This window comes from Balaenoptera acutorostrata, chromosome 1, assembly GCF_949987535.1.
Source record: "Balaenoptera acutorostrata chromosome 1, mBalAcu1.1, whole genome shotgun sequence".
Classification (NCBI taxonomy): Eukaryota; Metazoa; Chordata; class Mammalia; order Artiodactyla; family Balaenopteridae; genus Balaenoptera; species Balaenoptera acutorostrata.
Window position 1 is genome coordinate 104,187,656 of NC_080064.1, and position 26,084 is coordinate 104,213,739.

Below are 26,084 nucleotides of genomic sequence, written 5' to 3' on the forward strand. Positions count from 1 at the left end.
AAGGCCCAAGAAAGTGAAGTAACTTCCTCCAATTCATGGAGTCAAATAGGGACAAATATAGGATCAGAATATAGTCTTCTAGCTCCCAGTGCTTTTCCCATTTAAAACCTCTGTGTCTGAATAGCTAAATTGGTTACAGCCTGTGCTAAAAATGTAAAATCAGGGTCAATACAACAGTGAACCAATAGCTTTGCCGAGTTCCATAGTCTGTATGTATATAGATGCCAATGTTCCTGTTGGCAATAGGGAAAGCATATGGCTGGTGGAAAACCAACTCAACTTATGTACTTTACAGATGTTGAGTCAGGGCACCATCTTCATCTAAGGAGGCTAGTCTGACAGGTATTCAGTCAATTACAATCATTCCTTTGCATCCAGTCATTCCAGATACCCTCTCTGCTGCCATGACTTCCCAGACTCTCAGCAAGGAGGAAGGTGAGCCATTGGAACTTACCTGTGAGTCATCCAAAGCCACAGCTCAACACACTCACCTCTCTGTCACCTGGTACCTGATGCAAGATGGAGAAAGAAGCCAAGCCAGCAAGATTATTTCCCTCTCCAAAGATTTTGTGTTGCTCCCTGGGCCCTTGTATACAGAGAGGTTTGCAGCTGGTGACGTGCGGCTCGACAAGCTTGGGGTCACTACCTTCAGGCTGTCCATAGGGAGGCTCCGGCCCTCAGATCAGGGCCAGCTGTTCTGTGAGGCAACTGAATGGATTCAGGATCCGGATGAAACCTGGACTTCCATCACGAAAAAGCAGACAGATCAAACAACTCTGAGGGTCCAGCCAGCAGGTAATTATCTTCTCAGGAAATTCATTAACAGCTAGTAGTGGGTATTTGGGGGATATCTTTTTTCTTTCTTTTTTGTTGGCTGCGCCACGTGGCTTGCGGGATCTTAGTTCCCCGACCAGGGATCGAATCCGCGCCCTCGGCGGTGAAAGCACGGAGTCCTAACCACTGGACCGCCAGGGAGTTTTCTTTTTGTTTTTTTCTAATCTTTTGTTGGATCAAAAATATCATTAGAAAGTTTGAGTAAATTTTGTTTTTGTCATCCGGGAATCATACGTAAGAAGGACAGATTTAGGGCTCTGTCCACGGGAGGTTTTATATGGGATAAAATCTGTTGAATGTTAGGTAGATTCCACAGCCATGCATGGAAATAGTTTTGTTGCCATTCTTGCCAGGCTCTGTGTAAGCACTTTATCTATAATACATTATCGAATTTAGTCCTAACAACCACCCTCTGAGGCAACTAGTCAAGTCCCCATTTTTGAAACATGACCCTGAGCCTCAGCTAAATGCTCTGCCTTAGCTCGCTCTGCTGGAGCTGGCGTTTGAAGACAGGTGTATCTCTCCAAGGCCCTCTCCCCACAGACACCTGCGCCTCAGAGTAGCCTATTTCCAACGTGAAGCTTTGTCTTAGTCACTGCTCCTTCTGCCTTACCCCTTTTCCTTGGAACGGTGTCACTTCATGATCCATTGACACCTTCGCCAAAGCAAGCAGGAAGCCTCCATTTTGATTCCTGGTCTCTCCACATGGGCTTTGGTCCAGTAGGAGGAGGTCTATAACCATATATATCCCTGCTAAAAGCAATGATCCAATAGTGGATCACTGAAGTTTTCTTTCTTTTTTTTTTAGGGTAAGTGTTAGTCTATTCTATTAAAAATTGTCCTGATGGTGTTACGTGTCCAAATTATACTCAGGGAGTCCTTTGGAGATACATCACATGTGCTTCTTTCCCCTCTCTTTGAAAACAATTTTTAAAAATGTAAAACTATTTTAAAATTTTATTTATTTAGATCAGTAAAAATTGTATACGTTTAAGGTGTACAATATGATGTCTTGATATCTGTATGCGCTGTGAAATGACTACAGTCAAGTTCACTAACGTACCCATCACCTCACATGGTTGTGTTGTGTATGTGGTGAGAATTCTTGAGATCTTTCTTAGCAAATTTCAAGTAATACCACACAGTATTACTAACTGTAGTCACCATGCTGTACATTAGATCTCCAGAATTTATTCATCCCGCATAACTGAAACTTTGTACCCTTTGACCATTATCTCCCCATTGTCCCCACTCCCCCAACCCCTGGTAACCACCATTCTACTCTCCACTTCTATGTATTCATTTTGTCAATTTTTAGTTTCCACAATATTTGTCTTTCTGTGTCTGGCTTATTTCACATAGCAAAATGTCCTCCAGGTCGATCCATGTTTTTGAAAATGGCAAGCTTTTCCTTTTTTTCATGGCTGAATACTATTCCATTGTGTATATATACCACTTTTTCTTCATACATTTTTCCTTTGATGTACACTTAGGTTGTTTTCATATCTTGGCTATTATGAATAATGAACATAGGGGTGCAGATATCTCTTTGAGATACTGATTTCATTTCCTTTGGATATGTACCTGGAAGTGGGATTGCTGGGTTATATGGTAGTTCTACTTTTCGTTTTTGAGGAACCTCCATACTGTTTTCTATCATGCCCATACCAATTGACATTCCTTGTACACTAACAGTGTACAAGGGTTCCTTTTTCTTCTCCATCCTCACCAACACTTGCTATCTTTTGTCTTTTTGATAATTGCCATTCTAACAGATGTGAGGTGATATCTTGTGGCTTCAATTTGCCTTTCCCTGATGATTAGTGATGAACATCTTTTTCCATATTTTTGGTCATTTGTATGTCTTCCTTTGAGAAATGTCCCTTCAGATCCTTTGCTCGTTTTTATATTAAGTTATTTGGGTTTTTTTTTTTTTGCTATTAATTTGTATGAGTTTCTTATCCATTTTGGCTAGTAACCCTTTTTCAAATACATGGTTTGCAAATATTTTCTCCCATTTTGTAGATTGTCTCTTCACTCTGTTGATTGTTTCTTTTGTGTGTGCAGAATCTTTTTAGTTTGATACAATCCCACCATCTATTTTTACTTTTGTTGCCTATGCTTGTGGGGTCATATCCAGAAAATCATTGCCCAAGATAATGTCAAGAATGTTTTCCTTCTATTTTCTTTTCTTTTTCTTTTTTCTTTTTTGGCTGTGCCATGTGGCATGTGGGATCTTAGTTCCCTGACCAGAGACTGAACCCGTGCCCCCTGCAGTGGAAGTGCACAGTCTTAACCACTGGACTGCCAGGGAATTCCCCCTTCTGTTTTCTTCTAGTAGTTTTTCAGTTTCAGGTCTTATGTTTAAATCTTTGATCCATTTTGAGTTTATTTTTTTAATATGGCACGAGATAGGAGTCCAACTTCATTCTTCTGCATGTGGATATCCAGTTTATTCAACACCATTTATTTGAAGAGACTATCTTTTCCCTGTTGTGTATTCTTGGCACCCTTATTGGAGATTAATTGACATAGATTCATGGATTTATTTTTGGATTCTCTTTTCTGTTTCATTGGTCTGTATGTCTTTATGCCAGTACCATACTGTTTTGATTACTGTAGCTTTGTAATGTATTTTGAAATCAGGCAATGTGATACCTACAGCTCTTGCTCAAAATTCTTTGGCTATTCAGGGTCTTTTGTGGTTCCATATGAATTTTAGAATTGTTTTTGTCTATTTTTAAATGCCATTAGAATTTTGATAGGGATTACAATGAATCTGTAGATTGCTTTGGGTGGTATGGATATTTTAACAATATTAATTCTTCCGACCCATGAACATGGGATATCTTTCCATTTATTTGTTTCATCTTCAGTTACTTTCATCAGTGTTCTATAGTTTTCATTGTACATGTCTTTCACCTCCTTGGTTAAATTTATCCCTGAGTATTTTCTTCCTTTTGATGCTATTGTAAATGGGATTGTTTTCTTAATTTCTTTTTCTGATAGTTCATTGTTAGTGTATAGAGATGCAACTGATTTTTTTTTTGTATGTTGATTTTGTATCCTGCAATTTTACTGAAATTCTTTATTAGTTTTAACATCTTTTGGTGGAGTTTTTTCGGGTTTCTATATGTAAAATCATGTCATCTGCCAACAGTGACAGTTTTACTTCCTTTTTTCCAATTTGGATGCCTTTAATTTCTTTTTCTGTCTAACTGCTCTGGCTAGGACTTCCAATACTATGTTGAATAGAAGTGGTGAGAGTGGTCATCCTTGTCTTATTCTTGATCTTAGAGGAAAAGCTTTCAGCTTTTCACTGTTAAGTGTGATGTTAGCTGTGGACTTGCCATATATCACATACACTTTTAACTTCAGAAAATTCCACTGGATATGCTCAGCCAAAAATAAGAGCAAGAAATCACAATTTACATCGATTCAACATAGTATAAAATATTTTATTTAAAAAGATACATTACTGTGTACTTTACACATCTATGCATACATCTTGCTTAATAGGATTGCATTCAGATAATCATGTATGTTGTTCTTTCTAGGTGATTTAAAGAGTAGTCAAGGGCATATTTTAATTCTAGACATTTCTTTGGCTTACCTTCTCCTCAGAACTGATCTCCCACATGAAATTCAATCCCTGTACTATCGTAACAGGAGGTAGCATCTCTCTCTGGTATTGAAAAGATAGATGCAGTGGCCTCTCTATATATCTGCCTTGCTTTTGTTTCCTAGTGAGAGATTTTCAAGTCAACATCACGGCTGAGAGTACGGTTCCTGAAGGAAAACCCTTAGAACTGGTTTGCCTGGTCGTGGGTGGTGGCCAGGACCCACAGCTTCAGGGCACTTGGTTCTTCAATGATATTGAAATGGCCCACATTGATGCTGGTGGAGTTCTGAGTCTGAAGAAAGACTATCAAGAAAGAGCAAGTCAAGGACAGCTCCAGGTTTCAAAGTTAAGCCCCAAGGCTTTCTCTCTCAAGATCTTCTCTGTGGGCCCAGAGGATGAAGGTGCCTACAGATGTGACGTGGCAGAGGTGACAAGATCTCAGATGGGCTCCTGGCAGGTGCTCCAGAAAAAAAAGTCACCAGACAGCTATGTGCATCTGAGGAAGCCAGCAGGTATGTGAAGTCGGGGCCAGACACGATTGGGCTGCTTTTAGATGCCCTCCTTTGTGAGTACAGGATGCCTTCATGGACACGGGGGAGGTCTCCTGAAGTCAGGTGTCAATCAGATCACTTTGAGGTGGAGTGGAGTACTTCAAAGGAAAGCACCCAAACCAGCTGAAGACCTGAGTCCTATTCCTGAGCCATTAAATGGGCCATGATCCTGAACACACTATGTACTTCACCTCTAAATCTCAGCTTCTTCAACTGTAAGATAATGCCATCTAATTTGACGGTCCTGAAGTGCCTTCTTGCCGTCTTGGATTCTTTGATTCTATTTGCTGTTATTTCTAATTTTTGTCCATTGGGTATTCTTTCAGCAGAGAACACCTGTATTAATGAAGCCCTCTGTCTCCTTGTTGCGTGTGTGTGTGTGTGTTTTGAGTAGATTAAGAGGAAAGAGCTTACACTTGCCCCCTTCCTGGGAAATAAACACCCACATTACGCCTCCTACTCCTGCGACATCTTTCAGGTGTCTTTCATCAATTCTCTATTATCTTAAACTGATACTAAGTCTTAATTCTGCACCAAAGCATGACTCAGAGTAAGAAAAGAAGAAGTAAATGATAGTGGGCAGACTCTATTGCCTGCATGTTGCTATGATGTCGTGAGATGCCTATCCAAATGGGTCTGAGTATCTGGAAGGCCACTCAGGTCTTGTTTAGTTTCTGAAGGCTGGGTGACCTTAAACGTGTTTGAATTATCAGTGCTTTTTGTGTGGAGAGAAAACTGATAAATCTGCAAGTAATATTAGGATCCTCTGGGCTGGATATTAAATTCAAAGTCTAGAAAAATGAATTGCCCCAAATTTTTGGTTTTGCAAAAACCAAAATCAAAAACAAAAACAAACTAAAAATGAAGATATCCTTGTTGTACTTGCTCACTGGAGACCTCTCCAAAGATAGAAGCATTCCCCTTCCATCCTCTTCTCCATCACCCCATTTGCTGGGAGTGAAGACGCACAGCTTTGGCCTAGAGTGGCGAGCCAGGAAGTGTGTTGGTGGTAGTTTTTACACTAAACATTTGTTCTGACTTGCTAGGATTCAGAAAAAACTATGTAGGCGTGTTTACATATTTACACAGAGCTAAATCTCAACTTCGTGTATCTGCCTCTGCTGGAGCAGATCTGTAAATCTTTCATAAACTCAGGACATAGGAATTTGTGCTAAAGAGACCTAAAGGTGTGCTTCATGACACACAGATCACAAGCCTATCAAGTAGGTGGTCTTCCCAAGCTAAAAATAATCCTTTGTGCAGGCTGGAGTCCAGCCTGTTTCTTTTTACGTAGAATAAAAAAAGGTTATTAACAGATTTATTAAAGATGCTGTTGAGCATTTGGTTTTGAAACTCAAACCATTACTTCAAGTATGAGCAGCGTTTTATCACTCCATGAATGTTTTAAACAGAAGAGGGTACTCCCTACTGCTATGCATGTATACCTTACACATGCGTGGTAAGTGTGTTACTTCTTACCGAGAGGCAGTAACGACCACAGTAAACTAAGGAAACCACAGTTAAGAAAACAAAACAAAACAAAACTGAAGCTGGTTGAAACTAATCATAATGGTTATATTTGAGTAGTGAGATTATGAGTAATAATTTCCCCTCTAATTTCTAAACTTTAGTTATGAGTCTATTTTTAACTTGAAAAATAAATTAAGTATAATTATGCCTCTAATACACAAAATTTGGAAGCAAGTTATATATATGTAATAGATAGATAAATAGATATAGATATATTAACCTATTTGTGGACATTAGCCTTCATTCTGCCTTTGTAACATATACATTTATACATAAAGTGTTTAAAGACTGAACTCCTTCCTCAGCAGGGAAGATCAATTTGCAGATTCATTTAGATCCTATTTAAATTCCTAATGCCAGTTCTATTTTGTTTTCCTGGGAATTCCCTGGTGGTCCAGTGGTTAGGACTCCATGCTCTCACTGCTGAGGGCCTGGGTTTGATCCCTGGTCGGGGAACTAAGATCCCACAAGGCCAGAAAAAATAAATTTGAAAAAAAATCTATTTTGTTTTCCTTTTCTGGCTTTGAACTCCTCTGCTTTCACAAAGTGCCTATCATTACGCCCTAACGCTAATAGCTCACCTTTGCTGGGTACTTCTCCTTGCCAGCTGGAGTAAGCCCTTTGCATGTGCCATTCATTTAGTCCTCTCACAATGCATAAGGGAGGTGTTATTATTACCCCCATATTTCAGGAAAGGAAATTGAGGCTCAGAGTGGTCCACCATGTTGTCCAGGATAATTCTGACTCCAGTGACCTTGACCTGAAGCTTGAGGCCGGGTTGCCTAGGACGCATGAGCTTGAGGGATCTTTACATTTTCCACAAAGCACCCAGGACAAGGCCTTGCACAGGAAGTATCTGTTGAAGGAATGTCTGCATTTCTACACATCTTGAATTTCCCATCTGGAAGCCAGATTTACATTTATTGTTTTACACTATAGTTCAGATATAGGAAGGCTCTCCCTTCAACCATATGTATGAATGAATATATGATTTGAAAAAGAGAAATGTATATGTATGTATATATATATATATATAGGTAATTATATATATATTTAAAAAAATACTTGGGGGAAATGTATATATATATTTATTGTATATATATATTTATATATATATACATTTTCCCCCAAGTAATTATTTTTTAATCGCAGTGTTTTGAACAGAAATATAATTAACAATACTCCTTCACTGTTCAGAATACATACTAATTGGGGGAAGGTAAGTAAGGAGAGGAAGGTCATTTTGAACTGTGAAAGTCTGAACTCTAAAAAAAACTAAACACTTAAATAAACACAGCTTCATTACTTTCAGCCTCATGCACCAACCGTAATTCATTTAACGAAATATTACCAGATGTTTTCCCAACTAGATGTTCCTAAGGAACAAATCACTAAACATTAGGGCAAATTATAAATTAAGTGTAAATAAGTTCCCCTGGTATTCTTTCTGCTGTTTCCACTATTTAAGTGTTGATGAAATCTTTTCTTCCGGGGGCGGTGCAGGAGTGAACAACCTGGTCGGATTTGTCACAAAGTAGTCAAGTCCTAATTAATGAGATTTCACTGTTGTTTTTTTTTTTTTTTTTTTTTAAGGATTTTCTTATTTATTTATTTATTTATTTATTTATTTATTTTTGGCTGTGTTGGGTCTTCGGTTCGTGCGAGGGCTTTCTCCAGTTGCGGCAAGCGGGGGCCACTCTTCATCGCGGTGCGGGGACCGCTCTTCATCGCGGTGCGCGGGCCTTTCTCTATCGCGGCCCCTCCCGTCGCGGGGCACAGGCTCCAGACGCGCAGGCTCAGCAATTGTGGCTCACGGGCCCAGCTGCTCCGTGGCATGTGGGCTCTTCCCAGACCAGGGCTCGAACCCGTGTCCCCTGCATTAGCAGGCAGATTCTCAACCACTGCGCCACCAGGGAAGCCCCACTGTTGTTTTTAGAAAAATTTTCATTTCCTTGAAATAATTTTTTCTCTTAAAATCTGTAATCCACAGCAAGACATGTGGTCGTGTCTGCCAAGAACAGGCAGCAAGCAGTGTGGGAAGGAGAGGCGTTAACCCTTCTCTGCAAGGTAGGTGGAGCTGGAAGTCTCCTGTCCGTGACCTGGTGGCACGTCCCGCAAGACCAGACACAGCCAGACTTTGTGGCTGGAATGGGGCAGGATGGTACCATGCAGCTGGGCGCCTCCTACGGGGAACTCGATAACCACAGCAACACGAGGCTGGAGAAGACGGACTGGGCCACCTTCCAGCTGGAGATCACCTCCACCACCATCACAGACAGCGGCACGTATGAGTGCAGAGTGTCTGAGAGGACCCGGAACCAGGCCAGAGATCGGAGCTGGACTCAGAAGATGTCAGTCACTGTAAAACCTCTGGGTAAGTGTCAGGGACATCCTTTTCTGAACTTACGTATCATCAGCATCTTCCTTCTGCAGTGCAATGCTGTGGAATTCGATTGTCTGTCACCCTGAATCCCCTAGTTATGGTACGTGTACCCCAGGACACAGAGCAGAGCCTCTGGCTACCATGTCTGTCAACTGATCTCTGAAGTTTACTCGTCTTCTTTTTTTTTTTTTTTTTAATTTTATTTATTTTTGGCTGTGTTGGGTCTTTGTTTCTGCGCGAGGGCTTTCTCTAGTGTGGCGAGCAGAGGCCACTCTTCATCACGGTGCGTGGGCCTCTCACTATCGCGGCCTCTCTTGTTGCGGAGCATGGGCTCCAGACGCACAGGCTCAGTAGTTGTGGCTCATGGGCCCAGCCGCTCCGCGGCACGTGGGATCCTCCCAGAACAGGGCCCGAACCTGTGTCCCCTGCATTGGCAGGGGACTCTCAACCACTGAACCACCAGGGAAGCCCTTTATTCGTCTTTATAAAGATCATCTTTAGGGTGCAACTTGTAAGCTGTTATTCAAGGCTAAAAACAAAATCGTATGAATTGGAATAGACTTAAAAAAGAGATATGCCAAGTGGAGCGGAGCCTCGTGCATTCAGGCTTCTGACAGCTGCAGCCCTGGGATGGCAGAGTCTCCTGGAGCAGGTGCAAAAGAGTGATGGTGCACCCAGGAGTGGGGATGAGGGAAGGAGGCCAGCCAGTGGGGCCGGGGAGCACCCCACCCACTCAGCAGCAGCTGTCTAAGCAGCAGACTGGAGAAACACTGCCTGTTTGTTGTCTCTGCTGAGAACACTCTTTAGAAGAGGGTCAACTTTAGAAAATTGAGGTCAGACTTCAGGACAGACTGTACTGTGAATCAGCTTCTACCCCCACGTATTTGATACTCCCAGTGTATGAACGCATAGTTCAATGTGAGGAGGCAACAACTAGGACAACTTGTACCTCGATTTGCTGAATGTATTACAAATTGTGTTTCACATTTCTGCCCACAGAGTCAAGTTTACAAGTTAGTCTGATGAGCCGTCAACCGCAAGTGAAATTAACCAACACCTTTGACCTGTCCTGCATAGTGAGGGTTGGCTACTCAGACCTCAAGGTTCCACTCACCGTGACATGGCAGTTCCAGGCAGCTAGATCTCGAGCCTTTGATCTGCTTCTTCGAATCACCCATAATGGCACTATTGAATGGGGGAACTTCCTACCCCAGTTCCAAAAGAAGACGAAGGTTTCACAGTCTTTATTTCGTTCTCAGCTCCTAATCCATGATGCCACCGAGGAAGAAGCAGGAGTTTATCAGTGTAACGTAGAAGTTTATGACAGAAGTTCCCTACACACAAACGGCCCCGTGAGGGCTTCTGCCATCTCTCACCCATTGAGGATCACTGTCACTTTACCAGGTAAACACTACTTGAAATTAATCCTGCTTTTTTTTTAAACATTCCTCCCATTTAGGGTAAGTTATAGAATTAAAGCATAAAATACCTTTTCCCCAAGTTTGTATTATAAGTAAGCACCATATATATGTAAGTGATATCCAGGAAGGGAGAGGGGAGGGATAAATTAGGAGTTTGGTATTAATAGATACTCACCAGTATATATAAAATAGATAAATAATAAGGACCTACTGTATAGCAGAGGGAACTATATTCAATATCTTATAATAACCTATAATGGAAAAGAATCTGAAAAAGAATATATATGTGTATAACTGAATCACTTTGCTGTATACCTGAAACATTGTAAATCAACTATACTTCGATTAAAAAAAGGAACCAGAAACAAAAACAAACACACACACACACACACACACACACACACACACAAAAAGGGATATCCAGGTTAACATTAAGTTAATATGCACAAAATGGCCATACTGGTTTTTTTTGTTTTTGTTTTTGTTTTTTTTTTGGCTGTGTTGAGTCTTTGTTCCTGCAGGCGGGCTTTCACTAGTTGCGTTGAGCTAGGGCTACTCTTCATTGCGGTGCACAGGCTTCTCATTGTGGTGGTTTCTCTTGTTGCAGAGCACAGGCTCTAGGCGCACGGGCTTCAGTAGTGTGGCACGCGGACTCAGTAGTTGTAGCACACGGGCTTAGTTTCTCTGCGGCATGTGGGATCTTCCCAGACTAGGGCTCGAACCTATGTCCCCTGCATTGGCAGGCGGATTCTTAACCACTGCGCCACCAGAGAAGTCCCGCCATACTGGTTTTTAAAACATTGAAATACTTCCACACTGATGAATAATAACTGTTGCCCCTTCCCCATTTCCCATAAGTCCCCACTGCTCAGCAACTAAAGGGAACCACGTGGCACAGCAGGGAACCTCTAGGACCAGATCCAGTGGTGAGGCATTTTTTCGGATTGGTCAGTACCCATGCCTGACCAGTCATTAAATGTTCAGAATGTGTCCCCTGGTGGTATGGATAATGTAAATCCCATTAAATACATTTATCCATTCATTTTGATATGTTAATATACAAGAGTTAGAGAATTTATGATTACAGTCAAAATAATTTACCTTGTCAGTTGGTAATAGAGGATAGAGATTAAAAGTAAGACACAACTTGGCAAATTCTGCTGTGTCAGTATCTTTCATGACTTCCATTCTCTTAGGGCAGAGTGTTCAAGAGGCTTTGATGTCATTTAGATCTGACAAGCACTGGATAGAAACATCACTTTAGACAAGGCACTTTAATCTGTCCAAGCCCAGTGACCCCATGTGTAAATTGCTGATGTGCAATTTAAAGATGGCGACATGTTCCTAGTACAGTGCCTGACACACCAAGCAGATGCTCAAACATAGTAGCAGTCATTATCTCAGCTACTGAGCAATATTTTTGGTAATAGTAATGATCTCCTTGTTGATTAACTCGTGCCTTAATTTACTTGTCCTTTCTGATGTATTTCAAATTGCTGGTTTAATCCTTTCTTCTTAAAACTTCTCTTCTCTTGGCCTTATGACACAAGATTTTCTTGGTTTCCTTCCTAACACTCTGACTGCTCCTTCTCATTCTCTTTTGCAGAATGCTCCTCCTCCACTGACTCATCCCTTTGGGTTTCATCCTCAACTTCCTCTCTTCTCATTCTGTACAGTGTCCCAAAGTGGGCTTATTCCTACCCAGGGATTCAGGCTATATACTGACAAATCCCAAATTCATTATCTTGAAATACTTCTCTTCTGATCTCCAGACTCATCAATGCAATTGCCTCTAGGACATGTCTACACTCAATATGTCAAAACATAAATACACCATTATTATCCCTCCAGAGCTACTCCTCTGACATTGTTCTCCATGTCTCCACCATCCATCAGTGATCCAAGCAAGAAACCTGAGTCATCCACTACTCCTCCACGTCCACCTCATGTCCAAACTCCCATTACATGGCAAGCAAGGTCCTTTACAATCTGATACATTTATGTCTTTCCTGCATCATCTCTTTCCACTTTCCATCTTGAATTTGAGCTCCAGCCACACTGAACTACTGGCAGTTCCTCAAATACTCTAAGCTCACTCTCATTTTTAGTCTTTGTTCAAGTTGCTTCTTTTGCATGGAATTCCTTAACCCCTTCTCCATCAGATTAATTCCTATTAACCCTTAAGACTTAGCTTGGAGATATCTCCTCCAGGAAGCCTCCCCTCACTCCCATATTGGCGTTACACAGTCCTGCTGTGTGCTCTGACAGCCACTTCTGCATACCTCTGTCCCACCTGGGTGACACAATCCTATAATCTCTAAGCCTCTGTCCTGTACTAGTCTCTTCCGCTAAGCAGAGACTGAGGGGAGGGATCCACAGAGCCTGGAATAGTCTGGCACATAATATAGTATGTGCTTAATAAATGTTTGTTGAAGGTAGAGTAAAGGGACCTACTGGCAGTATCAATAAGCAGTCACAAAAGTAGAACTGGTGATGTCAGCAAGAAGACAAGAATAAGATTTGGAAGCCAGGCTTTACCATTCATCTTTCTGACAAAGCAGGAAAGCTCTGGGTTAAAGGATAGTTGACTCCACATCCGTACAATGTTCCCACAGTCGAGTGGCTGCAAAGAGATGCACAGTTGTAATAGCCCACGTACAACTTCCTCTTGTTTACCCATGTTTGCCAGCAGATACAATTAGACTTAGGCAAATTGTGGATCTAGGAGTATCTGGATAGTGAACACACAGACAAAACATTAATAGGGCCACTTTCTCTCAATTTGATTTATGAAATGCTACAGAAGAGAAGATGTCCGTGCCAAAATATTGAAGCATTTTCTTTTCTTTTATACTGGAGTATAGTTGATAAACAATGTTGTGTCAGTTTCAGGTGTACAGCAAAGTGATTCAGTTATACATATACATGTATGTATCTATTCTTTTTCAAATTCTTTTCCCATTTAGGTTATTACAGAATGTTGAGCAGAGTTCCCTGTGCTATACAGTAGGTCCTTGTTGGTTATCTAATACTGAAGCATTTTCATGTGGAAGAGATTGGCTTTTCTGCATGACACTTCCTCCCTGCCCCACACTCCCTATCCCACTCCTCCAGGGCAGGGGTAGAACTAGGACCAGTGGATGGAAGTTATGGAGAAGTAAAATTCAACTTGATATCAGAAAGAGTTCTCTAGTGGCAGCATGTCCAAAGGTGGAATGGGTGCTTTGTGAGTTAGTGAGTTGTTGAGAGGCTGAGTGAGCAGTTAGTGGGGCTGCTAAAGAGAGAATTCACACATTTGATGGATGTAGGAGGTATGGCCCTAGTTGACCTCCAATGTCCCTTCTACCTTAAAGATCTATTTTCTAACAAAGTAACAAAAGTAATGGTACCATTCTTTTAATTTAGAGAGCAAGCTGAAAGTGAATTCAAGCAGTCAAGTCCAAGAGATCTCCATCAACTCCAACACAGACATAGAGTGTAACATCCTGTGCCAATCCACTGGAAACCTTCGGTTGGCTGTTACTTGGTACTTCTCTGCCATGTCCGCTAATGCACCCTGGCTGAGGATCCTGGAAATGGACCGAACCCACGTAGTAAAATATGGGGATGAATTTCAGACCACACGGAGAAAACAAAAATTCCACGCTGAGAAAGTTTCCCAAGACTTGTTTCAGCTACACATTCTGAATGTGGAAGACGGCGATCAGGGCAAATATCACTGCGCTGTGGAGGAATGGCTCTGGTCTACAAATGGCACTTGGCACAAGCTTGGAGAAAAGATGTCAGGTCTAACAGAATTGAAACTCAGGCCCACAGGTAAACCTTGCAAGTATAGTCTCACGCATCTTTCTGTAGAATTGCCATCTCCTCTTGGGCAGCTGTTCTATGAAGTGATTAGATGAAGGTAAAAATATGACCTATAGTCATAGGAAGAGTGCCCACCTGCACAATGACTGCAGGACTGGATAGCCCACCAGAGCAGGCGGGGGTCCCTTTGAGTCAAGCTGAGATTTGGAGAAGCTTAGATCGGAGCAAGATCCCTTTGATTGGTTTGCTTCTCAGCCTGGCAGGCTGGTCTATGCAGCGACCCAGGGTATCGTATCTCCAGCTCTCTGTAAAACAAGCTGTGTCATTCCAGTGGGGCTCTACTGTAATTTGGCAGAAAGAGAGTAATACAAAGCATATTTCTCCCACTGTGAACAGAAACTGTACAACTCTATAGGGATGTATGGAGAGACTGCTTTTCAACATTTGGCTGCCTAAACATAAGGCAAATAGAAGTAGTCAACTGCTGGAATGGCTTACTGAGGGCATCTCCTCCTCCTCAGGAGATCTTTAAAAATGAAATAGAAGTTCCATTCATTTGCATTAGTCTAAGAGTGCCGTGGTCTAAATGTGGGCAGGGTTGATTAGATCTGTCAGCATTGGTTAGGTCACCTCCAATGTTGATTAAAATTAAATGAACATCACAGCTAAGGTTCAGGAACTGGCCGAGATCCAAAAGCACAATGCAAATAAGTTAATCTAGTTTGGCACTGAAAATTCTATTTTCAATGTAACATCAAAAAATAAGATTATAATGAACATTGCTATGTGTTAGGCAATTAGGAATCCAAAGATAAATAAGGCAGAGCCTAAAGGAGCTCACAGTCGGTTGGGAGCAGCAGGGGCAAAGTAGCAGCTGAGCGCGAGAGTCTCTTCCTGCCGCTCTGGCCGCCCTTCTCCATGCCCTTCAGGCACGTCTTCCTCTCCCTGCTCAGTGCAGGTGTTCATCAGGGACGCCTAAGCCCATTTTTCTTCTTACTCTCTGTACCCTTCAAAACCTCGTAAATACCACCTTGGTGGTACCAACTACCACCTTCAATGAAACAGCTCTAAGTTTTTATGCTTAGCCCCCATCTCCTGAGCTCCGGGCCTTTCTACCCATCTGCTTGTTGCACATTTCTACTTGGCTGACCCAGAGAGCCTCACACTTAGCATATCCCAAATCATCTTTATGTCCCAAATCATCATGATGGCGTTTATCATCTTGGCCATCCCACAAGGCTCATGGCCACTCCATTCTCCATCTGGGTGGCTGGCATCCCTTTCTCCCAGTTGTCCAAGCTGAATCTTGACAGTGTGTGCCCACCCCTTTAAGAAGTGCACACCATTTCTTAGCTCAAGCCAGCGCTTCCCATTCAGAAATGTGGGACCAGGGCTGTTCAATCTTTTAGTCTATCAAGAAATGCCTAAAATCTTTTTTTGGTGGCATCACTCATTTTGGAATGTCCATAATGAATTCAAATTCTTTTAAAATACTGAAGATGTCAAATAAAACATATTTGTGGGCTGTGTGCGGCTGGTTGAGAGTAGCTAGCTTTGTACCCTGGTGTAGGAAGTAAGTTAAGGAAGAGGCCCCAGGGAAAGATACTGAGAAGGATTGGTAAGAATTGTAGGAGGAATGCTTTCTCTGAAATCAAAAGAGGAGAGGATATCAGAAGAAAATGGATTTCAGTGACAGAAGCTGCAGAGAGGGCAAAAAAGACTGGAGGGTCTCTTGAGCTGGGAAATTGGGCTTTTTCTGTGGACCTTGGCCAGAGCCTAGTGATGAGATTGGAAAGCTGATGGCAATAAAGTAGGGAGTAATTTGAGGTGAGGAAGCAGAGACAGTACCATGTAAACTAATATTCCACATGCTTCTCTACAAAGGGAAAGAGAGAGTAAAGATGGTAGCTAAAAAAGAATCTAGGATCAGACAAAGATGTTCTTTTCAAGATAGATCAATAAATATGTTTGTAGTAGAGTTGAAAATTTAGTGCATACTATAATTTATTTTGTGTGTGATTACTCTAGCCTTCCAAGTCCTCACCTGTGAGTTAAAAGGCGAACATTTTTAAAAAGTAAATGTCAAAATCTGTTTAAAACTTAGTCTAATCCAATAATGTAAATAGTCTCCTTGAGTGATATTCTAATGCATGTATGAAAATGCGCAGTCTCTTGGGTAGCCTTCTCTTTCCCTGCGTCTAACACCTGAGGTGATATCCAGTGCATGGGAGGAGGGTAATTTGCAAAAAAAAAAAAAGGGGTAGTGATGGAACATGGGACTTGAGGGGCGGACTGGAAGTTTTGAATGGCCTTTCTGGGAAGCAGAAGGGAGAGCTGAGCTGGGAGAAGTAAAAGCAGCAGGGCAGAACATCTGGCAAAGCTGGGTGGTTTTCAGTGTCAGGTCCAGCAGGCAAGAGGCAGACTGATGAAGGGAAGTGGCTGGTTTGATTCATAGCAGAGAATGTTCTGGCAAATATGGAAGAAGGATAAGGGTCAAGGAAAAGTGTTAAAGATGAAGGACCTGATATCTAAAAATTATAAGATGGCATCCCTTCAATGAGAAGTAGACTTTTCAGAGGAGGTGTCCTATCTAAGAGCTGGGTTCTTCTCGAACTTACCGCCATGTTATTTCCTAGGAAGTAAGGTACGCATCTCCAAAGTGTCCGGGAGAGAAAATGTCTCCGAGCACAGCGAGGTGGCCATCCGCTGCAGCCTGGAGAGTACAGGCAGCCCAGCCTCCCTGTTCTCTGTGATGTGGTACTGGAACAGAGAAAATTCTGGAAGTAAAATGCTGGTGCACCTGCAGCATGACGGCTTGCTGGAGTATGGCGAAGAGGGGCTCAGGAGGCGCCTGCACTGTTACCGTTCATCCCCTGCAGACTTTGTCCTGATGCTGCATCGAGTGGAGATGGAGGATGCTGGAATGTACTGGTGCAGGGTGGCAGAGTGGCAGCTACACGGTAACCCAAGCAAGTGGGTCAACCAAGCATCAGACGAGTCACAGCATGTGGTGCTCAGGGTGCTGCCTTCAGGTAACTAGCGGTTCATCTGCCATGGCTCGTGGTCAGGAGAATCTTTTGTCTCCCCTCCTATGCTTTCCCACCCAGCTATGTTTTGCTTCTTTTCAGGCTGAAAACAATTTACAGATTCCCGTAAGAAAATGACTTCGCCATTTCTCTCAACAGTAACTCAGTTTGGGCAGACAAGGTTACATGAGGTTTTGGCATGGACGTTTAAATGTCAAGGGCACCTGACCTCCTCCCCCACTTTCCCTCTTGAACAAAAAAGCCATCAACATTGTATCCCTTTAAATAACCAAATAATGTTTGAAGCAGACATCCTTACCTCTTGGCTGATTCTCCAATCTCAGAAGGCTGACCTGTGGTGGGAGTGGGATGAGCAATAGGGACATGGTGACTTTGTGTTTGATCTGGTTGAACCAAAATCAGCTATATCTAAATGCTCCCTGAGTCAAAACGAACCCAACAAAAAAAAAAGCCTTTCTCAACGAATAAGTGGCAAGCTTCTTATTGATGTGTTCAACAAGCTATCGGATCTTTGGTCATGATAGTCATTGGGTGTGCCTCTCCTGATTGCACCTTGAAAGTCATCGAGGGAGGAAGTGTGTCCCATAGAACTTGTTTACAGGCTCTGGCAAAAAGACAGCTACTTGAAGACCATTGGCCAAAGGGTGACCCTTCTCTGTGTGGGAAGGTCAACTTATTCTGCTGAGTGCTCAGCTTTAGGAGGTGTGTAGAACAAGAGGTTGTGAAGGAGGAGAGGGCTTCCTTCCAGCCAGTGCAGTGCCAAGCATGTAATAGGCATTCATTAAGCAAAAATTCCTCCAGCCAGACCAGTAAATCTTCCCAGGTGATTAAGGAGCCAGTAGATGTAGACTGCTCATCCTCTGAGCCACCTCTTTCTGCTGGGGTCTAAAGATAAGGTGAGAGGTGAGCTACAGGTTAAACTTACAGTGAGAGAGGGTCACTGGAGAGGCAGAGGTGTGGTCTTGGTGGCCCATCCTAGGAAGTGTAGAAAGGATCAATAAAGATAACAGCCCTACAGCACCAGCTAGCTTTGGGGACAGTCTGTAGGAGGGAAAGAGGGCTACTGAGAACGGATGACACCTTCTCAGAGTTGGGACAGTTGCATCCCAGCCCCAGCAAGGCTTCTAGAGTGGAAGTCAGAGTTATCTAACTTGTTCGCTGGGATCCATCATTCTCTTCCCCTGACTATTCTTCAGCAGGATTCTTCTCCCAAGTATCCAGGCAGAATTTATCTTCCTATCAGCTTTTCTTCCATTCCAACAATTATAGGAAGTCCCCACCCTGAGCACATTCCATACATGTTTTCCCACTGGAATTCCTAGGCTCTGTAGATTCAGCCGTTTCTGTAGTAGAATAAATAGATAATAACTGTAAAAAGTATATATTCTGTGGCTAAAAAGCACATCTCCTCTGAGACAGATGGGATCGTTCAAAACATATATATACTGTTCATCTTTGTGGAATTCTTATAAAACAGGTGTAAGGTTTTTAAAAAGATGAACTCTGGAAAGAAAATGTTACAAACTGAATGGTCTTTGTATTCTTCACAACTGAAGGAGCTGGAAAGCCTGTGCCATGAGAACCTGAGGGTTTTCATTATAAGTACAGTTAAGTGTTCCCGAGTGAATCTTTATAATATAGCATCTCACTTCTTCTGCCCAGCTGTTCCTTTCTGGTAGTTGGGAAGACAGTGTGGGTGATGAAAAATCCCAGGGTTTGGAATCAGACAAGCCTAGTCTCAAAATGCAGCTCTATCACCTCCCTACTAGCACAGTCCCTGGCATATTGTAAGTGCTCAACAAATGTTACCTCCTTCTCCCCCTTATATCTCCAAACATGCTAGCGACGCACACACACACACACACACACACACACACACACACATCTACCTATGTATATATCTATTTATGTGGTAAAATATTTTAATTTGTTCAATAAATAACTATATGAGTTTCTGAGGACACACAAAAAAATGTATTACGGAGTCTGTTCCCACAGAGCTGAGTCTGGTGGGGAAGTAAAGTCCAACATGATATGTGTCATGAAAGAAGTAGTCTCAGGATACTAAGGAAGGAGTAGAGGCAGGGTTGGGATGAAGAGCTGGCTGGGGAGGAGATCTGGAAAGGTTCCCCAGAGTATGGGGCCTATAAAAAGGAAGACACGTGTTTTGGGAAAAGGAAAGTATATGCAAGATGATCAGAGAAACTGTGGTAGGATGGCAAGAGAGGAGGCTAGTGGGGTGGAAAGGGTACAGATGTCAAGTGGGTCTTTTGTATGGAGCTGGGGAAGATGAGCTTTCTCATGGAAGTTACAGAGTGTCATTGAACAAGTTCAGGCAGGAGGGTGACACATCAGGTTTGCATTTTAGAAAGCTCTTCCTGGGAACAGTGTTAAAAATGAATTGAAAGGGAGGTAGGCACAGAGAAGGGAGAACTATTTGAAATTGATTGTAGGGACCCAGGTGAGACAAGATGAAGGCCTCAATTAAGGCAGTGCCTGTGAGGGCTGAGAGAAAGGCAGGCATTCTGCATTCCGTATTAGGAGATGGGGTCTTCAGGATTTAGAGACTGATTAGGTGTATGTGGATGGTGAACGAGCAGAAGAAGAGAATCGAGGATGAATACCAGGTTTCTGGCCTAAGGTGGATAGTGGGGACAGTCACTAACTGAGGTAATATAGGAGAAAGGACTAAAGGGGAAGATGAGTTCAATTTTGAATAAGTAGGACTGGAATTGAGTTTGGAGTACCGGTGAGTCATCTAGGGAGATCTGTCCAATAAACTTCAGGATTTCCAAGTGAGATCTCTACCAGAGTTATAGATTAGAAATCATCAGCTTACGGCCTATAATGATGCCCAAGGATGGATCCCTGAGATACACTGCTATTTCTTGGGGGACTGCAGAAGAGGAACCTGTGAAGGAGAATGGAAGGAGTAGCCTAGAGGTAGGAGGAGAACCAGGGTTTGGTGGTATCATAGACACCAAAGGCAGGAGGGTATCAAGAGTAGGGAGAGCCGACAGATTTGACTAGTGCAAAGAGGCCAATTAAGACAAAAATAGGAAACTATCCATTGGGTTTAACAATATAGGGCAATTACAGAAAGTGAGAAAAGTCAGACTGCAGGGAGAAAGTGGACACATCAAATCCAGTTCATGCTTTCAAGAGCTTTGATGTAAAGGGAAAGAGAGAAGACAAGAGCAAATGGCAAGAGGTGCAGTGAAGCTTTGCCTTGTTCTGTTTTGGTTTGAAGATGGTAGGGACTTGAGTACTTTTACATCTAGAGAGAAAAGAGCCAGTAGAGAGGAAGAAGAGGAAGATTAGAAGAGAAAGGATATGACTGACAGTCCAACAGCTTGAGTGAACTTATACCACCTCCTGAATGGAATGCTCCTTCATGTTAATCTGTCCCAGATCAACACCTACTAATCATTCACCGACCAACTTAACTGCCACTTTCTCAGTGACTTACCTTATTTTCTTAGTCATCCCACCTGTTTAACATCCATCATCAGTGCCAGACGATACCTTCTGAGAAGGCAAAGACTGAATGTCTTGTTCTCAGCACGAGCACAGTGCTTGGCACAGAAACAATACTCAAATACTTACTGAATCCGTGTAGCTGCCCTCCTGGTCAGGACCAGCTCTGTGTATTAATAAAGTCCAGTTGAAATACAATAAGCTACCAATTCTCACTTCTCAAATGGTTTTCTGCCACTTTTATTTGGCAATTCTGGGTTGGGTTAGTTTAGGACTACTTGATAGACCTGTGAAGCATATTGCTCCTGTGAAGGCAGAAAAGTTGAGAGGTATTTCCCTGGTGGAATGCACCTTGCATTCTTCCTCTCCATCTTACTTCCTTAGCTATGACTAAGCCAAAGCGGGGGCTACAGCTACTTGAGTCTTTTTGTATCTCATTCTAGAGAATTCTCTGTGATTAATAGGCAAGGTTATAAAGCTTTCTGGGGACTGGATTATTTGTAGTAGAATGGTATTTGTCACTATTTCCCAGCTTTTGGGGGGGGTAAGGATATATTGAGAAAGTGGATTCTCAAAGGAGATATGCCCCTATCACACTGAGGTTTCTGGAGAGAACATGCTATTTATCAACGCTACCCCGGTGCTTCCAACAAGGCCTGGCACGTAGCGCTCAGTTCAACAAATGCTTGATGAAAAATGAGCAAGCGACTCTTCAATGGAGTTGAAACTGATGCTGTAAGGGGCTCACTTACTCTGGGATGCACTTGTATCAGGTTACCTAATCCTGCTTTCAGTTCTTGGCGGGAGCCACCCCTCCCACATGGCCACACCTGGCCTGTCAGCTGCCCAAGTCTGGGGTTGGGGGTGAGCTGGTAACCCCCTCATCATCCTCCACCTTTCTTCTTCTAAAGTCGGTATTTCTGAGGTAACATCAGAAAGGAATGCTCCTCATGGTGTGTTTGGCTGGGGGTAGAAGCAAGTTACAAACTAAACCTTGTGATGAAGTGTTCTCATTATACTTTTGGCTCTGCCTTACAGGCCTTGTACTTGGAGCACTGAGCACTTACTCAGATTGCTTCAAAATGCCAACCCTTAATGGTTTTTTTTTTTTTTTTTTTTAAGACATCTTTTTTATAGCTACTTTATTTATTTATTTATTTATTTTTGCCTGTGTTGGGTCTTCGGTTCGTGCGAGGGCTTTCTCTAGTTGCGGCAAGTGGGGGCCACTCTTCATCGCGGTGCGGGGACCGCTCTTCATCGCGGTGCGCGGGCCTTTCTCTATCGCGGCCCCTCCCGTCGCGGGGCACAGGCTCCAGACGCGCAGGCTCAGTAGTTGTGGCTCACGGGCCCAGGTGCTCCGTGGCATGTGGGATCTTCCCAGACCAGGGCTCGAACCCGTGTCCCCTGCATTAGCAGGCAGATTCCCAACCACTGCGCCACCAGGGAAGCCCCCCTTAATGGTTTTGAATGTCACTAATGCTAATCCAGATAAGGGTGAGAGGCAGATGGTGGGAATGGTGACTGTGGGATCCAGAGCAAACACCGTCCTCCCAGGAGAGGTAATTTAGAAGCACTGGAGCTGACAGTTTCTAGCTGTTGGCCAATTGGGCACTGCGACGGGTGCACTTTGTTGTCCTTGGATGGCAGATTGCTCTAAGCCCGGCCCCATTTAGATAGTCAAGCCCTCTGGCAGTCCCTTCACACTGAAGGTTAGAGTCTCAGTGGCAGAAAATCCAAGTGCCAGGTTTCTTTCCACCTTCTGTGTGCCGGCCCCATCCCCCCAACGTCACCCCACCATCCTAGCCATGGTGACACATGGGTGCCGCGGACTCTTACCTCCCAGTTCTCTGCCTCTCATGATTGGAACAGGAAGCCGGAGTCTCCCAAGTAATCATTTGACTCTCAGCTGAATGTCACCCAGCCCTGGGGACAGAGAGATCAGAGATTTAAGGGAGAGACGTGGAAGGACATGGCCAAGTCTGCGGTCCCTGAGTGAGGAATCAGCAGGTTCAGCCCTCTTTTCTGCCTGGTCTCTTAGGAAAAAGTTGCCTATGATTTTCCTAACTTTCTTAGTAGCTTTCTAGCTGGTATTTACTTCTTGCTGACTCAACAAACGTGCTAGGCACTGTTTAATGCTTTATTAAGCATTATCTCATCACAACTCTGGAAATTATTATCCTCACTTGATTGACTAGGAAACTAATGATTAGAGAGAGAGGAAAAGTAATTTGTCCAAAGTCAATAGCAGTAAGTTGTAGAGGCAGGATTTGAACCCAGCTCTCTTTGAAACATAGTAGGCGCTCAATCCCTACTCTGCACATGAGTAGTGTGAAGCAGCAAGGCCAGAATTCTTACCCACTCTACAGCTCTATTCTCTTTCAGCATTTCAGTCTGTACCTCCTTCTTAGCCATATGCTTTCAAATGTATTCAGGTAAGACCTGGGAGAAATATTGTAGTCAAGCAGGGCCTTGGAGAGAAGGGTCAGGTAGGATGTGGAGAGGAGATGAGAAAGAAGTCAAAATCTATCTTTATCATTGCCCACCCTTTCAAAAACAAAAACCAAATCTAGGGTGGAGAATATAAATGAGACCAGAGAAGAACCGGGCAACAAACCCCCGTAGCTCCTTGCCAGCCCTGTTCAGAGCTGCCAGGCTAATGTTCAGTGATGATCTTTACTCTGGGTAACATGACGGCAGCTACTCCTGGGTTCCTGTGTGTGCAAATCACTCATGCAATTGACTCATTCTTTAGTCTCCATTGATGACCTACGAACAAAGTGCTGCACAGGAGGAAAAGATGCGTAAGACATAGGCCCTCTCCTCCCAGAGTTTACAATGCAGGAGCTGGACACAGGTTTAGATTCTTTCTTAACCTCCCACAAAGAGATGTCCTTCAATGTGCAAAATGTATCTGCAATGCCGAAAATGGAATTCTTGCAGCATGAGGTTGGTCGCACTGACCTCTAAACCTGTCGTCTTCATCTCTAAGCGTCTGTAATCCCATGAATCCTACAGCTTAACCTCTGAAGAAGAAAGTGCTTAGGTCATTACAATTTTCCAATAAAAGCACAGCTACTATTAGCGTCAGATTTTTCAGAACAGCCCTGATTTTGAATATCCTGTCATAAATAAATGTAGTCAGAAGACTACATTTAATAGTTGGTGTCTCTTTAAGCATATGTCTTTCTGCATCGAGAGACTAAATCCCTGTCCTTTGACTAGTAACTCGAGGCAGTGCTTCCTGGAGCCTGTGGCATTGGCAGTTCTCTCGCCTTTGCTTCCCTGGCTGTGTGGCCAGGAACCCCTCAGGGGCTGCTGGTGCGTGCTCTGCGTGTCCATGTGTTGATAGCGCCTCCCCTCGGACTGCAGCTGCCGGATGCTTCAGCATGCCTTTATATGGTAGCCTTTGCCCATGTGGTTGCAGTGAATCCAGTTTAATTCAGATCAGCAAACGTTATCAGGCACATGTGCTAGGCACTGCAAGGACTGTAGAAGCAAAGGACGCTGTCAGACCTACTCAAGTAACTGTGATGACAAAGGTGGTTAAAAGGGGATGAAAGAGGTCTAAACAAAGGCATGTGTGAGAAGAAGATAGAAAGAAGAGGAAAACTGTGCCTGAGGAGAGGTGGAAGGCCAGAGTGATGGCGAGTGAGGCCAGTAGGACCTCGAGGATACGGTGCAGTGAGCACGCCAGGGAGAGGTGATGGTAAGAGCAAGAGGGGAAAGGAGCTGAATGGGGGTGGGGGAGTGTGAGACCAGTTTGGAGATTCAGGAAGGGATGGTCCTTCTTACTTGTAGTTGCTGTTGTTTTATAAGGACAGTGCAGAGTGTGCGTGTGCGCGTGTGCGTGTGCACACGTGTGTGTGCGTGTGCACATGTGTGTGTGCACGTGCGTGTGTGCACATGCGTGTGTGTGTGTGTTTTCAGAAGCAGCAGTGGGAATAACTCAGTTAAAAATTCAGGGCCGGCAACAGAGTTGGGAACGAGGGTTGAATTATAGATATCTTTTCTGAGGAAAGAAGATTAAAGGAGAGGTTTTCTTTTTTGTTTTGTTTTTCTTTCTGGCTGTTCGTTTTAAGTAGGTCATGGGAACCTCTGGTGGTTGGAAATTGTTGGGTGAGGGGGAGTCAGGCTGGAACAGGCCATCCTGGAGCTCTCTTCTCCCAGCTCCCTTTCCTTTGCTCCTCACATGTGATTTAAGGGGCACCCTGCCATTTGGCCCCGTTATTCTTACATATATTTTCCTGTAACGATAAATCCCAGAAGTGTTTATAATTGATGAGTGCAAATAAGCTGGAGACTAATTATTCTCTTTATTTTCTTCCTTTTTGTTGCAGAGCCCACGTTTCCTTCCAGGATCTGCTCGTCAGTACCTTTACTCTATTTCCTATTCATCTGCCCCTTCGTTATACTCACCCTTCTGTTCATTTCCCTCCTCTGCCTGTACTGGAAGGCCAGGAAGTTGTCAACTCTGAGTCTAAACAGACAGAAAGAAAAGGCCCTCTGGGTGGACCTGAAAGGGGCTGGAAGCAGGACCACACACAGATTGGAAGAGGACGGTGAAGACAGCTGAATCCCGAGAGGCGCCTGCAGCCCTGTGGAAAGAGCGCGGACTTTGGAACTGGACTGACCAGGAGAGGAGAGACCCCTGGGTCTGTCCTCCTCTGAGTCTGTGGCCTGGGGCGAGGTACCTAGGACTCAGAGGGAACATCTATTGAGCGCGTATGTGGTGCCAGAAACCATTAAGTGCTTCTTCATGTGTCACCTCATCTACCCATTGCATCCCCCCCAGGAGCTAGGTGACTCCATTGATAGTCTCCATTGATGACCTATGAACAAAGTGCTGCACAGGAGGAAAAGATGCGTAAGACGTAGGCCCGTCTTCCGCTTGCCACACCTCACGAGGCTTAGGCTACCCATCCCAAAGATCTGTAAGGAGAGGCGTACCTCCCTCACACAGCTGCTGGGGATTAAATGAGATCCCACGGCAGAGCCCAGGGCGATGCTTCCCTCTCTCATGTCACTGATTCCCTGGACCACGCTCAGTGGTCCTGCCACACTGGCTCCAGGTCATCTTTTGCCTCCAGATAAGACGTGTAGGAAAGGACCTGATGCCAGCCAGGAAAAGGAGTTGGGACTATGCCCTTCATTCACATCAAATCCGCCTCCCAATCAGACTGTGACTTCCTTCAAGGCAGAAAGCCCATTTTCTCCTTCACTCCATCTCCATCCCATCTATAAATGCCACTGACGAGCAAGCTCTGCATAGTAGGTGCTTAATCAGTATTGGTTCTTTAGTGAAAGGATAAGGTATTTTGTAGCCTGACTTTCTTTCCCTTTTTTTTTTTCTTCTTTCTTTTCTCCATAAGACTTATTAAGTCATTGCTAAGGAAAAACTTTAAAACAAAATTT

General features: G+C 43.5%; 1 protein-coding gene across 1 annotated transcript in view; it reads left to right on the plus strand.

Annotated features, from left to right (window-relative positions):
* Nucleotides 1-25,245, plus strand: part of CD101 (CD101 molecule) — a 34,023-nt gene extending 8,778 nt beyond the window's left edge. The window contains exons 3-9 of the mRNA XM_057527310.1: nucleotides 379-795; nucleotides 4,582-4,968; nucleotides 8,528-8,911; nucleotides 9,920-10,324; nucleotides 13,747-14,157; nucleotides 16,785-17,180; nucleotides 25,010-25,245. Of these exons, the coding sequence (XP_057383293.1) occupies nucleotides 379-795; nucleotides 4,582-4,968; nucleotides 8,528-8,911; nucleotides 9,920-10,324; nucleotides 13,747-14,157; nucleotides 16,785-17,180; nucleotides 25,010-25,245 (2,636 nt within the window). The remainder of the gene's footprint in view (nucleotides 1-378; nucleotides 796-4,581; nucleotides 4,969-8,527; nucleotides 8,912-9,919; nucleotides 10,325-13,746; nucleotides 14,158-16,784; nucleotides 17,181-25,009) is intronic.
* The last annotated feature ends 839 nt before the right edge of the window (nucleotides 25,246-26,084 follow it).